Source organism: Suncus etruscus, chromosome 16 (assembly GCF_024139225.1).
Source record: "Suncus etruscus isolate mSunEtr1 chromosome 16, mSunEtr1.pri.cur, whole genome shotgun sequence".
NCBI classification, from domain to species: domain Eukaryota; kingdom Metazoa; phylum Chordata; class Mammalia; order Eulipotyphla; family Soricidae; genus Suncus; species Suncus etruscus.
The window spans coordinates 57,920,575-57,935,780 of NC_064863.1; the positions used below are offsets into that span (position 1 = coordinate 57,920,575).

At 34.7% G+C, this 15,206-nt stretch overlaps 1 protein-coding gene across 1 annotated transcript; it reads left to right on the forward strand.

The window, feature by feature from the left end:
- The first annotated feature begins 3,928 nt into the window (after window positions 1-3,928).
- LOC126032165 (39S ribosomal protein L2, mitochondrial-like) lies at window positions 3,929-10,472 on the forward strand. The gene is given in 4 exon segments (XM_049789858.1): window positions 3,929-4,391; window positions 9,743-10,251; window positions 10,254-10,389; window positions 10,392-10,472. Coding segments are annotated over 4 exon segments (1,152 nt in total). The 3' UTR covers window positions 10,436-10,472.
- Window positions 10,473-15,206: the final 4,734 nt, after the last annotated feature.

A 15,206-nucleotide genomic window follows, 5' to 3' on the forward strand; every position in this document is an offset into this window, starting at 1 on the left:
GGTAATGAAAATATACACACACATAAGTTACTCTCTTACATTTCTTCTTTCAAAGCCAGTGTATCTGTTATGTATAGCCTTGTTGATCTATCAAGAGGTGATAGAGTACTGTTGAATTCTGCCACCACTATTGTGTTGTTATGGATGTCTTTCTTCAAGTTTATTGGCAGTTGTTTTTCTGGCCCTTCATTGTGTGCATTTATGTTTAAGATCTGATTTCTTCCTGAAGTACAAATTCCTTTGCTAGGAATGATATTCTCTTATAAATTTTTTTAAACTTGAAGTCTGTGTCATCTGATATTAGTATGGCCATCCCAACCTTTATAATAATATTTTTGTTTGAAGGTTGTTCTCCAAAAAAGTTTTATGTAAGCACTTTAAACTTTAAGCATAATAAATATATAATTGTTAATCATTGTGTTTCAGTCATACAATGTAAACCATCCTTCAACTGTGCACCCTTCCCTTCACTAATTACTCCCGTTTCCCTCCTAGCTTTACACCCACTCTTGCCTTGCTCTAAGTAGGCAAATTTCTCTCTTTCTCTTTCCTTTTTGACACCATGGTTTGCACTATTGTTAAAGGAAGGGTACTTGCCTGTTAGTTTCTCCACTTTCAATAGTGAGTTCTTGTCCAAACTGGTCAATTCCATCGATCATTTTCCTAGTCAATCTACTTTAGGTATACTATTTAATCTTTGTAGTAAGCTTTCTACCTTGGGCTGGATCTCCTGACCATTGTTTCTATTGTGTCTGAGTATTATTACCATACTATCTCTTTTTTTTCCTCTATCTCACAAATTACTGAGATTATTCTATATCTACCACTTTCCCATTGGCTCATTTCATTCAGTATAATAACCTGATGTCCATTCATGTATGAGCAAATTTCATGACTTCTTTTTTTCTAATGACTGCATAGTATTTCATTGTGTAGATGTTTCACTTTAGCCAATCATCTGTTTATCAGAGACCTAGGTTGTTTCCAGATTCTATCAATTTTAAATTATGATGTGCTGAACATAGGAATAAGAGGATTATTTTATTGTGTTTTATTTTTTTTATTCCTGGGGTATATCCCTAGGAGTGGTATTTCTGGATATTTAGGAAGCTCAATTTCTAGCTTTTAAAGTCCTTGTTGTTTTCCAAAAGACTGGACCAATATCAATTTCCCCCAACAGTGAGTGAGAGTCTCTTTCTCCCCACATGCATGCCAGCAATGTTTTTTTTTCTTGTTATTTGTGATGTATTTTAGTGAGTTGATTGTTGTTTTTGTTTGCATCTCCCTAGTGGCTAGAGATCATGAAAATTTTTTCATATGCAATTCTTGGCAAAAAAAAAAATACAGGAGGAATCACTTTTCCCAATTCTAAACAGTATTATAAAGCAGTAGTCATTAAAAAAGCATGGTATTGAAAATAAAACAAACCCTTAGATCAATATAATAGTCTTAAATATTTACAGATGGGATCACAAGTTTATGAAAAATTAATTTTTTAAGAAAGAGTAGGAAACACAAAGTGGAACAAGGAAAGCCTCTTCAACAAGTGGTTCTTTGAAAAATGGTCTACTACATGCCAAACAATGAACTCATACCTTCCTTAACATCATGTACAAAGATCAAATAAAAATGGATCAAAATGGATTAAAGACCTAAACATCATTTGGGGCAGGAAAGATAGTAAAAATAGAATGTTTTCTTTGCCATCAGACAACCCTGGACAGACATGGGTTCAATTTCCAGTATATCATATGGTCCCCAGAGCCTGCCAGGAGCTATTTTTGAGCACAAAGCCAGGAGTAACCCCTGAGAGCCACTGGGTGTGGCAAAAAAAAAAAAAGACCTGAAACCTTAAGGAAGATAAAGAAAAAGGTAGGCAGAAACCTGCACAACATTGAAGCTAATGACATCTTCAAGGATAAAATACCACTGCCCAAGCAAGTGGAAGCGAAGATAAACAAATAGGACTACATTAGACTCAGAAGTTTCTGAACCTCAAAGGAAATAGTGACTAAGATACAAACGCTACCCACATAACGGGAGAAACTTTTCACCCAATGCTCATCAGATAAGGGATTGATATCTAAACATACGAAGCACATACAATTGTCCTGCAACTTTTGACTTTGAGTTTGTTTGTTCTGATTTTCAAATGTGTTTCTTGCAGGCAGAAAATTTTGTATTCAATTTTCTGACCCACTATATCACTCAGTGCCTTTTATTGGTGCATTTTCTCCATTGACATTGCGAGAGATGATTGTCATGGTATTTTGTTCAACTTTCTATTTTGTCTGGTTTTGTCTTAAAGTAGAGTCTTCAGTTCTTCTTTTAAGGTTGGATTTGAGTCTGTAAAGTTCCTTAGCTGTTTTTTTTTTTTTTTATCTGTGATGCTGTATATCCTTCCTTTGAATCTGTATGAAAGTCTGGCTTGTAAAGAATTTTTGGTGAGTTCATTTCATTGAAATTTTTTAACTATATCCCTCCACTTACTGGAGGTTGCTTGTGATTAATCTGATAAAATTTTAGAATCTAATAAGTCTACTAAACTCTGATATCATTTCTTTTTACAATCCTAACTTTCAATTTATTTTATTTTTATTTATTTATTTATTTGAGGTTTTTTTGGGGTACACCCAGCAGTGCTCACTTAGAAATCACCCCCGGCAGGCTCAGGGGACTATATTGGATGCCAGGAATTGAACCCAGTCAGCTGAAAACAAGGCAAACTTCCAACCACTGGGCTGTAGTTCTGGCCCCAAATCTGATAAAAAAGTCTTATGGATGATAAATCTAATCAAATTTTAAGGATATTTCTTTGAATGTAATTTTTCTTTTGATCAAGTTGCTTTCATAATTGTGACTAGAATGTGCTTGTGGTTGTTTTTATTTGGGTCTCTTTTAGCTAGTTGTCTTCAGGTAATCAGGATGTGGATACATGCATTTTTCAGCTTTGGTAACATCTCAGCAATGATGTCTGACTGTTGCTTCTTCATAGGGGTTTTCTTCCTGTCTCTCTAGGACCCCTATTATTCTTATTTTGTTCATGTTACATTTATTCAAAAGGTCCCTTAAATATTGTTACCGTACTCCATTGAGGTTTTTGTTTTGTTTTGTTTTGTTTTTTGGTTTTTGGTTTTTGAGCCACACTTGGTAGATCTCAGGGATTACTCCTGGATCTGAGCTCAGAAATCAAACCTTGGAGGACCATATGAGATGCCGAAAATCAAATCTGGGTTGACTGCATGCAAGGCAAATGCCTGCTCGCTGGGCTATGAATCCAGCTCCTCTTTTGTTTTCTTAAATCTTGCAGATGAATGAGACTATTCTGCATCTGTTTCTCTCCTCTGGCATGATACTCTCCATTCCCATCCATACAGGAAAATTTCATGACTTCATTTTTCCTAACAGCTGTGTAGTATTCTGTTGTGTAGATGTACCACGGTTTCTTTAGCCAGTCTTCTATTGTCAGACATCTGGGTTGTTTGTGGATTCTGATTATTGTAAATAGCACTGCAATGAACATAAGAATGCAGATTTTATTTATTTATTTATTTATTTATTTATTTATTTATTTATTCATTTATTTTTGGATCTGGGCCTCACCCTGTGATGTTCAGAGTTACTCCTGGCTATGCACTCAGAAATTGCTCCTGACTCGGAGGGACCATATGGGACATGGGGGAATAAACCAAAGTCAGTCCTGGATTTGCCGAGTGCAAGACAAATGCCCTACTGCTGTGCTATCGTTCTGACCCCATGAAAGCAGATTTCAAACTGGCCCATCTGATTTATTTCAAAAGCTTCCCACTGTCACCACAGTTATTAGTCCCCACTTTTATCTGTCACAAGGCCATGCTCTTGTCAGTGTGAATGAACCTTATTTAAAAATGCAGAGTGGGACTGAGGTTCTTGTTGAGTTATTATGGAAATGAAACCAGGCCTGTTGAAAGGATGCCCATATGAGGAGCTGCTCTTAGGCCTCACTGTTATGGCTGGCCAGCTATCCATCTGTAGCCAGTCTTTTAAGAGCTGTGCTGCCACTGCTATTAATGGCAACCCTGCTTCACTTAGCCGTACTCCTTCGGTGCCTCAGCTACACTTCTTAATGTCTGTGTCCTGTGATCTTGGACATGCAATGGACCCATGCTACTCTCCAAATCTTCCTTACAGCCAGGACAAAGTTAGGGTTCCAATCACTGTGTTACTGTATTCTCCAGCAATCTTCTATGTGCTTGATTTTTGGTCTGAAGATGGATGGTGTTTTCTCTCCAGGAGCCTGGCATCCCATCACTGGTCTCAGGGTTTCAAAGTTTCACTCTTGGGAGCTCCTGAGGATGAACTGTTCTTGTTGTCTCAAGCTCTCATTCAACTGCTTTGTAGCAAACACAACTGTGAGTACCTCTAATTTACCAGTACAATTTTTAAAAAATGAATATTTATTGATTTCAGAGTGAGTAATATATTGCACATGTATTCACAACTTAGTAAAAGTAAAAAAGTTTTTAAGATGGATCTAGAAATTAAGATGCTATATTTTACTATGTCCTTAAATTTTTTTGTTAAAATTTTGGCCACTTTACCCATTTACCCAGATTACTTTGCAGCTAATTGTCATTATTTATTGGTTTACAATAATTTGTATCATTTTTCCCAACTTACTTATAAAGTTCCTCAATTCAAGCTATTAAATTCAACTTTTACTTTTGTTACTTTGGCCAAATCTTTGTTCAGCAATCAATCCTAGTAGTCCTCAGATGACCAGATGTAGAACTAAAGAACGCCATGTATTTGGCAAGTATACTATTTTTATAGCTCAAGATATTAAAAAGAAAGAAAATTAATATAAATGTTAACTTTCAAGAAATAAAATAAATTATAGCTATATTCATTTTAATTTTAGTAAAATTAAGTTGTAACATTTATTAAGCTGTTCAACATTTATATTAATTTGAAGTCTGTGAGACTAAGGTATTTTCATTTTTTAAAAGAAATAAACTGCTAAGTCTGTAGGTAATTTCACATTACTCATTAATACAGTATTTTAATTGACTGATATTTTGAATAATATACCCTATAAAATATTAATAAGCTCACAAAATAAATAATCAGATCCAAAAATTAACTCAGAATGGTGAATAAATCTTCATAAATTCCAATTCTTTTACTAATAATTTAAAACCTCTCCTGAAAAACCAAAATTCTTAGCAGGATTAATGTGCTGAAAATTAATAGGGGTAAATATAATATATAAAATATACATTACAATTCATACTTCTATTTTCATACACACAAATCATGTGCCTAATTTTAGGACCTAATCAGCTATGTTTTTCTTTGTTATATGTGACTTTATTTACAAATTACTTAATCTCTCATATTTGTACCTCTTTTGTAAAATCAGTAAGTACTTAGGATTAATACTTTCTAGCTGGTATCTATAACTTTACTATTAGTAGTCCCTGAAAAATAATTCTTAATTTCTTCAGTATCTATTTAATTTATAAATCATGACTTTTTTTTAAGGATGAGGTTGAAGTTATAAGAAGTTAGAATTTTTGAGTTCAATTCTACTTTTCTTTAAAAATGACATCCTAAAATTTATTGTTTTTCATTCTAAACTTAAAACTGTATATATACACATGTGATTTTTAATCATGAACACTGGAAATTCATGTAATATTATAATATAGTGTTATCTCTAAAAAAGGATGTAAGTATAATTGAAAAACAAAATATGTGGGACAAGAGAGATAGCACAGTGGTAGGGCATTTGTCTTGCACACAGCAGACCCAAGATGGACCAGGTTTGATTCCTGGCATCCTATATGTTCCCCTGAGTCTGCCAGGTGCCATTTTTGAGCACAGAGCTAGAAGAAACCCATGAGCACTTCTGGGTGTAGTCCCAAAATCAAAAAACAGAATAAAAAACAGGAAAATTCTATTATTTACCTATAACTATATATATTTGTATATTTTTTCTCATCTAGAGCTGCATTCCTTCTGAATCCTAAGTCTCCATTTATCTCTCATTGATAACATTTTTGTTTGTTTGTTTGTTTGTTTTGGGTCACACCCAGCAGCGCTCAGGGGTTACTCCTGGCTCTATGCTCAGAAATTACTCCTGGCAGGCTCAGGGGACCATATGGGATGCCAGGATTTGAACCATAATCTTTCTGAATGCAAGGCAAACACACTACCTCCATGCTATCTCTCTGGCCCCAGTGTTAACATTTTTTAGACATATTTATTTTCCAAAATTTTGTAGTCATTGTAGTGCCTTAAACTATGATAAATATTCTTCTAGAGTCACAGCTGTAAGATTATAATATCTGTTTTACTTGAGAATTTTATTTGATTTCAAAAGAAAATATAGTCTTATTTTGAGTTATCTATGCACTTTTCCATGGTTTGGAGCCTTATGTTATTAATATTATGTTATAATATTCAGCAGTTATTTAACAAGAGGATTTAAGAAGAGCATAAGTACTAGAATAATTTGTTTGATGGCCAGTAATATATTCTTTCTAATTGTTACAGAAAAACTGTAATGGACTTAGAGTGAAGAAGAACAGAGGCTAATTTGTAATATTAAATAATTGATACTGAATGATTTCTAATTTTTCTCAAGTATTATCAATAAAATGTAGTTTTATTGGCACATTTTGATGGTTGCCTGCAGCAAAAGTCACCACAAGGACTAAAGAGTTATACCAGTAGCACATGGTTGACACGAGTTTTATTTGTCACCACATATATCTCTCAAATCTTGCCAGGATTGACTTCTGAGCATTGAACCAGAAGAAAGACCTGATCACAGCCTGGTTGGCCATGGCCAAAACCCCATACTTCACAGAAAAGAGTTTCTACAATCCATCAGCAGCTCAATAATGCTGCAGTCACTGTTATTTTTTTATTTTTATTTTTATTTATTTATTTATTTTTATTTATTTATTTATTTATTTGGTTTTTGGGCCACACCTGGCATTACTCAGGGGTTACTCCTGGCTGTCTGTGCAGAAATAGCTCCTGGCAGGCACGGGGGACCATATGGGACACCGGGATTCGAACCAACCACCTTTGGTCCTGGATCTGCTGCTTGCAAGGCAAACACCACTGTGCTATCTCTCCGGGCCCTATTTTTTTTTATTTTTTAAAATAATTTTTATTGTGACCAAAAGAGAATAACAGATCTTTGACAGTAATATTTATGGCACATAGTGACAATGAATCAGGGCCATTCCCAGCACCAGGGTTATTTTAAAGTTCATTTCTAACTTTTTCTCTGGTTTCTGCTTTTAAATTGTTTTAGTAAAATATTTATAAAACATTTATTCTATACTGTTATGAAGTAACTTTCAGTCATCATAGTAGTATTATAAGTCACAAGAGTTAACTATCTTTATTTAAGCTGAGTTCCTGAACCAAACTATATTGGTATCAAAAGAAGCATCCAGTTTAGAGAGGGTTAAATATAATGCTTAGTCAGAGCGAGAACTAGATAAGAACCATACAATTTTCCCAACTGAGGTACCCATGTTTTGTAACTCAGATTAATTTAGATAACTAGTCAATTAGGACAAGTTTTTCATTCACTTTTATTTCTCTTCTTTTGCTTTAAAATTCCTATTCATATATTGAACTTATCAACAAGTAAATCTGTGAATCCCTGAAATATAAATGCCTCTTTTATTTTCTTCTCTCCTAATAAGAAAAAGAAAGACTATTGAAAGTAATTAAGGATGAACTTTTTGGAAATGATGAAATGTGAGAATTATCAGCTTCATGATGTCTGATGTGTAACAAAATTAAGAAAACATTTTAAAAACAAGAACAATATGACCTGTAAAGGAATAACATTGCATTGTCAAAAGATTTCACAAGCAGCAATGGTCAAGTATATTTGACTAACATATTGTGAAAAATATTTGACAAATTTGAATTGTTCTAAAACAATTTGTTTTTAAGAGCAAGAAGGGACCCTGTGTTCTAATTGTGGCCTGGTAGCCCCTGGCACGATATAACTCATCCTCAACTTTCAACTCCTGTACTGATGAGAAATACTCACAAAGTAGAAGGGCTGTATAGTATAATCATGAGTACTAGCATGCTAGTATATTTATTTATTCATTTTTTGAGTTTGGAGTCACATCCAGCAGTGCTGAAGGGTGACTCCATATACTGCACTCAGGAATAATAGGGATTTCAAGGATCTTATTTAGGTCTACCCCATGCAAAGCCAGTGCCTTAATCACTGTATTATATCCCAGCCCCTTGAAAGATATTTTATTTTTTTTGTTTATTTGATTTTTTGGCCATACCCTGTGATGCTGAGGGCTTACTCCTGGCTATGCACTCAGAAATAGATCCTGGCTTGGGGGACCATATGGGACGCCTGAGGATTGAACCATGGTCCATCCTAGGCTAGTGCGAGCAAGGCAGACACCTTACTACTTGTAGTATAGCTCCTGCCCCGCTTGCAAGATATTTTATACAAAAGCACCAAATTGCTGCTCAAAAAACCAGGTATGCATAAATAACTCTGAATAAAGCATTTTTGAAGCAGTTATCCAATAATAATAAAAAATTGAAGTAATTCAATTGTTTCAAAAAATAAGGAGAGAATTTTAGTCAAGTCATCAAGTACATAAAATTGATCAGTGCTGGCCAAGTATGACATCAGAGCAACAATCACCTCAATCAGCTTACTGGAGGAAATCTTTGGAAGAGACAATAAAGAAAAATTGAGGAAAATTTAAAGACTATGTGAATAGAATTAAAGTAGCTTTAGAATACAGTAGAAGTCTCAGCAGGATGTCTCAGGAGAATAGAAGCAGCTAACAATTCAACCAGTGGCATTGAAGACAAATTGCAAATACATAAACAAAGAAGGAATAATAAAAATAAAATTTTAAAAGTCAGGAAATTCTAAGATAGTTAATGAACAATTATAATAGTAAAACCTACTAAATTATAAGATTTTAGTGAAATAAGCTAGAAAAAGGAAAACAGAGGATGATTACACTTATGTGTGGTATATAGATTAACATCAGGAGGAAATTTAATGTAGTAAAACTAAATAAATAAATAAATAAATAAATAAATAACCCAGAGAAGGAAAGAAATTGAGATGGGGGAGTGAAAATGTGGAGTAATAGGGAATAGATGTCTGGGGCCTTGGTTAAGTGTAGTGGAGTAGTAGTATAGCAATATATCCAAAGCAGAGTCAGAAACATTGAAAACATGAAATTCATACTATAACCACCAAACTATAAAATGTGTCTGTTAGGGTGAGGGAATGCCATATGGGAAGAAACATGGCAGCACTGATGGATGAAAACTGACACTTGTGTTTGGATTGATGTTAGAAAACTATATGTCTAAATCTAAACTATAAATGACCATAAATCATAGTTCTCCAGTTAAATAAAACACTTAAAAAGAAAAAAATCACAAGCTAGCTAAGGGGAAACAAAAATATTTCAGCAGGAGATGAAAGAGAAAGGGAAAAAATTACTGGTAGAAAACTGAATTTTCTCACTCTGAGGAAGGAGAGCTGTGTCCAAATGTAGGAGACCTAAGGATTGCCAATGATTTGATTCCACTGGAAAATAGTACAAAAATAAATAAATGAGACTACATCAAATTAAAAAGGGTTAACATGCTAAGAGAATCATGGATTAAAATAAGAATCATAGGGGGACCCTGTTTTGCAGAACCTAGAGCCCTCCACTTCACCCTCAAGGCCAGGTGACAAACAATGCTCCCCTCCAGCTGCCCTGTGCCTCGATGCTGCTCCCCTATCGCCCATTTCTTACCTCTGCGGCCCTTAATGCTAAGATAGTCTCCTGGAAGAGTTGTACCAAGTATACCGTCATGCCCTTCGAGGAGAAGATCATCAACATCCGCTATGACCCCTGTAGGTCAGCAGACATAGCTCTGGTTGCCAGAGGCAACCGGAAATGCTGGATCATTGCCACAGAAAACATGCAAGTGGGAGATATAATCCTGCTTTCGAATCAGATAGGCCGAATGGCAATTGCTGCTGGGGAAGGGGATGCACACCCTCTTGGGGCCTTGCCTGTGGGAACCCTCATCAACAATGTGGAGAGTGAACCAGGCCGGGGGGCTCAATATATCCGAGCTGCAGGGACATGTGGGGTCCTGCTCCGGAAGGTCAATGGGACAGCTATCATCCAGCTCCCTTCCAAGCGACAGATGCAGGTCTTGGAAACGTGCATCGCCAAGGTGGGTGTCGAGTGTCCAACGTGGATCATAACCAGCGGGTCATCGGCAAGGCTGGTCGCAATCGCTGGCTGGGCAAGCGGCCTTCCAGTGGGCTTAGGCATCACAAGGAGGGCTGGGCTGGCCGCAAAATTCGGCCGCTGCCCCCATGAAGAGTTACTTGAAGCTGCCCTCCGGGGCTGCCCAGAGCTGATGTATATAGTGTGTGTGCGCATACATGTGTCCCTACATTCTAATAAAATGACCCCCTAAAAAAAATAAGAATCATATGTTTTGCCTAATGGGAGAAAACATTTACACACAACTCAATATTTAAGAGGTAATGTACAAGATATGCAAAGTCTTCAAAAAGTTCAGCAAAAAATAAAACTAGTAAATTTATCAAATATAGGCCGAGGGAAAAAAATAGGCTGAGGAGATGAATAGACATATCAATGAAGTGGTTATATGTTTGACCTATAGGCATTAAATTTAAATACTGTATTGCCGGCGTATAAGACGTCTGGGCGTATAGGACGACCCCCTAATTTTGCAGTTAAACATAGGGTTAGGCCTATATTCGCTGTATCAGACAGAAAGTTCCTGTGCTGCAACTGTATGTACCACAGTGAGCCAATCACAACAAGCAAAGGTTCAAAGGTTATACTGTAATAAGACTTCCTCTCTAACTCTGGCCAATCTGAGCAGGCTTTTTACAGTGTAGATTCAGGTCCAGAACATTGTCTAATTTGCATGCATAAAAAGCCTGCTTGGGTTGGCTGAGTTAGAGAGGCCGTCAGAGCAGTCTTGCAGTGATTGGTGCAGGATCGAGTTGGAAAATTTGTTTTGTGGCAATATCCAGAAGATTTTCATTTAGTGGCATATAGAAACGTTTTTCGGGATATACTCGGCATATAAGATGACCCCCGATTTTCGGTTGACTTTTTTTTTGTTTCAAAAGTCGTCTTATACGCCGAAAAATATGGTATGTGATTTGAATTCTTTGAGATGCATTTTTAGAATAATATAAAAGAATATTTAATTCCTAATTCTGTGAAGAGAAGTGATATGTACTTCAATATCTAAGTAGACTAAAATTGAAAACAAAACATATAAAGTAAAACAAAAGGAAAACTCAGTTCAAGATTATTTTATTATTAATTTTTGACATATCAAAATCTCCAAAAAAGCAAATCAAAACGAAATAGTATTATTCATTCATATTTTAAGCTTTTAAAACAATTTTAAAATCCAAAGTGCTTTGTTCTATAAGAAATCCATTTTTTAGTAGTAAAATCTTGCTATATAAATATAATCCTTCATAACTCAGCCAACTTGAATAAATAATGGCTTAGAGTTGGCTTATTACTAATGAAGCAATAAAAAAGGACATTTTTGATGTGAGCCAACCTCACTGGTGTGAGGTGGTATCTCATTGTTGTCTTGATTTGGATCTCCCTGATGATGAGTGAAGGTGAGCATGTTTTCATGTGTTTGTTGGCCATCCTTCTCTCTTCCTCAGAGAAATGTCTATTCATTTCATCTCCCCATTTTTTTATGGCTTCGTTTGGTTTTGAAGGACTCAGGTTTCTGAGCGCTTTGTATGTTCTAGATATCAGCCCTTTATCTGATATATCAAGTGAAAAGACTTTTTCCCATTCTGTTAGCTGTCTTCTTGCATTAAGTAGGGTTTCTTTTGCCATGCAGAAGCTTTTTAGTTTGATATAGTCCCATTTGTTTATAGTTGATGCTAACGTTTTTGCCATTGGCGCTCCATTCTCAAAGACCCTTTTAATATAAAGGTCTTCGAGTGTTCTGCCTATTTTATTCTCGATAAACTTTATAGATTCAGGTCTGATTTCCAGATCTTTGATCCATTTTGAGTTGATTTTTGTATAAGGAGTGAGATATGGGTCGATTTTCACTTTCGTGCATATGAGTTTCCAGTTGTACCAACACCATTTGTTGAATAGGCTTTCTTTGTTCCATTTCATATTCTTGCCTCTTTTATCAAATATTAGTTGGCTATATATCTGGGGGTTTATGTCTGGGAATTCTGTTCTAATCCACTGATCTGAGGTCCTGTCTCTGTTCCAGTACCATGCTGTTTTTATTACTATGGCTTTATAATATAGTTTCAAGTTAGGTAAGGAGATACCTCCCAACTTCTCATTTTTCAGAATGTGTTTAGCTATCCTGGGTCTTCTATGGTTCCAAATGAATTTTATAATTGATTGTTCTATTTCTTTAAAGAATTGTGTCTGGATCTGGATAGGGATTGCATTAAATCTATAAAGCAATTTGGGTAAAATAGTCATTTTGACTATGTTAATTCTACCTATCCATGAGGATGGAATGTTCTTCCATTTCTTTAGATCGTCTTCAATTTCTTTCTGAAGTGTTTTGAAGTTTCCCTGGTATAGATCTTTCACTTCTCTTGTAAGGTTAATTCCTAGGTATTTGATATCATCAAAAATAATGGGAACAACCTTTGTTGGAGAGGATGTGGTATGAAAGGAACTCTCATTCATTGCTGGTGGGAATGTCCCTTGGTCCAACATCTATGGAGAAAAGTCTGGAGAGTGCTCAAAGAACTCAGAATTGAGCTGCCATTTGACCCAGCAATTGCTCTCCTAGGCATATATCCCCAAGATGGAAGGACATTCATTCCAAAATACGTATGCACCCCACTATTTATTGCAGCACTCAGTATAATAGCCAAATCTTGGAACCAACCTCGATGTCCAACAACAGATGAATGGATCATTAAGATGTGGTACATATATACAATGGAATATTACATGGCAGTTAGAAATGATACAATCACAGACTTTGCAGCAACGTGGATGGACCTAGATCATATTATGTTAAACGAAGTAAGTCAGAAGACAAAAGAAAAACACAGAATGGTAGCACTATTCTGAAACACCTAGAACACATAAAAAACAAAAAAAGGACATTGAAGAAGCATAACTGCTAGAACCACAAAGAAAGACTTCATAAACTTCATTCTGTGATCTGCACAGCCACTAAGACCTCTAGAAACAGGTCTGATTTTACCATCCAAGATAAAGTAGAAGTCTTCCACATACCACGAAAGCAGCAAGAGGAGAATAAATGATCTATTTTTTTTGACGTCTTTATTTTGGTGTGGAGATTACGGTTGATGTCTCCAATATTATTTTACTTTATTTTGTTTTGTCTTTCTCTTTCTTTTTGCACTTGAGTATGATTTGATTTCAGAACCGAGATTATTGTGTGGTGCCTGTCTTTATTGTTGTGGTGCTTATCGGTTATTTAATTCGATATTTTTTTTTTGTGTGTGTGTATTGTTGTGGTATTTTAATTACTTTTTTCACATCCTCTCTCAAACTGAGATTGGAAGCCTCTAGACAGGACTCTGCCTATTTTCAGTATATTTGATTTTTGATTGAGAAGAGGACATATTAGGTGATGGGTATTCCCCTGATTCAATGTGAATATGTACCTAAAATACTACAGTGAAAGATATGTAAGCCATTATGGAAAAAAAAATTGTGTTTTTAATCAGAAACTTTCTTTGACTTACATGTATTATTATTATATCAATTATATTATATGTTATGTTATGTCACTATATTATGTTATATTAGTTTACCTCATTATGTTAATCAATTTTGTCCTTTAAATGAATTCTTACTTAAAAAAAAAACAACTTTAGTTTGCCCTGAAGAAAAAAAAATCATAAAATATAAAAAAAAAATGGACATTTTTTGGTTCATAAAAATTTTTTCTCAGCCAAGCAATAGACTGGTATTTATTTAAATGTACATATTTAAATGAAAGGAAGGTTTAATTTAATAATATACAATCTTAGAATTTATCAGATTATTCTACACTAAGCACATATTTTTCTCAGTACATGATTGTAAAAATTTTTTTCCAGTAAAACTCAAATATAGTTTTCACTTTTAAAAGAATTTTTTTGGGGTTGGAGAGATAGTGTAGTGCGTAAGGAGCTTGCTGTATCAGAATCTGACCACTACTTATAGTCTTCCATCTTTGCCAGAAATGATTTCTGAGGACAGAACCGGCAGTAAGACTTGAGCACAGCCAGCTGTTGCTCATGCAAAACTGAAACAAAACAAAACATTTGTTCTTTCTGTGTAGGATATACTTTTTATTGCATTTCCTTTTGAGTACATAAATAATGTAAAAATTGAAGATATTAAAAATATAATAGACTTGTACTATAAGGCAACTATACATATTTATGGCATATATGAATAAATAGGCTTTAAAACTGGACCTCTAAAAATTTTAAGGGTGAATGAAAAACACTTTTTAAATAAGTAGGAATTTGTCCCATATTTGACAACATGGGAAACTGAGAAGCCATTTGACTAATAATGCATAGAAATGTTAAAAGTAATTGAGAAGAATAAATAAACAATGAACTTTGTTTCTATTGAGCCTTTGTCTCAATTCTATACTGTGGATAAGTTTACTTTCCTTTTGGAACAGTCTGATAATTGATATTTATTTTTCCTTCATGGAATTTAATCTCTTTAATCACCTTACAATAAGCTGCTTCCTGATTAGTGATGAATAGAGAGATCATTTTATCAGTGTTTTTCATATAGTTGAGCAAGGTAAGACCATAGGTACCATTGAACATTGTTCTTTGGTATGTTATTTTATGATAATATTATAAAATTAAAAATAATAGTGAAAAACTACCTAATTTTCCTTCAAACTTCATATGAAAATAGGAATTTTCATAGCAGAAAATATTATTTAAAGCTCAAGGTCTTCCACAATTGCCATTATGTTAAGTATAAAATACTATTAGGATCATAATTATGATTGTGATATTCAAAAATTTAAATGTTGAAATGTACAACTTCCATGATTGCTAATTAGACAGTGCAGAGGCATAATTGCACTATAAGACTACTTTTTATTTTTTAAACTTATTAGACATAATGTTCACTTTTTGAAATATA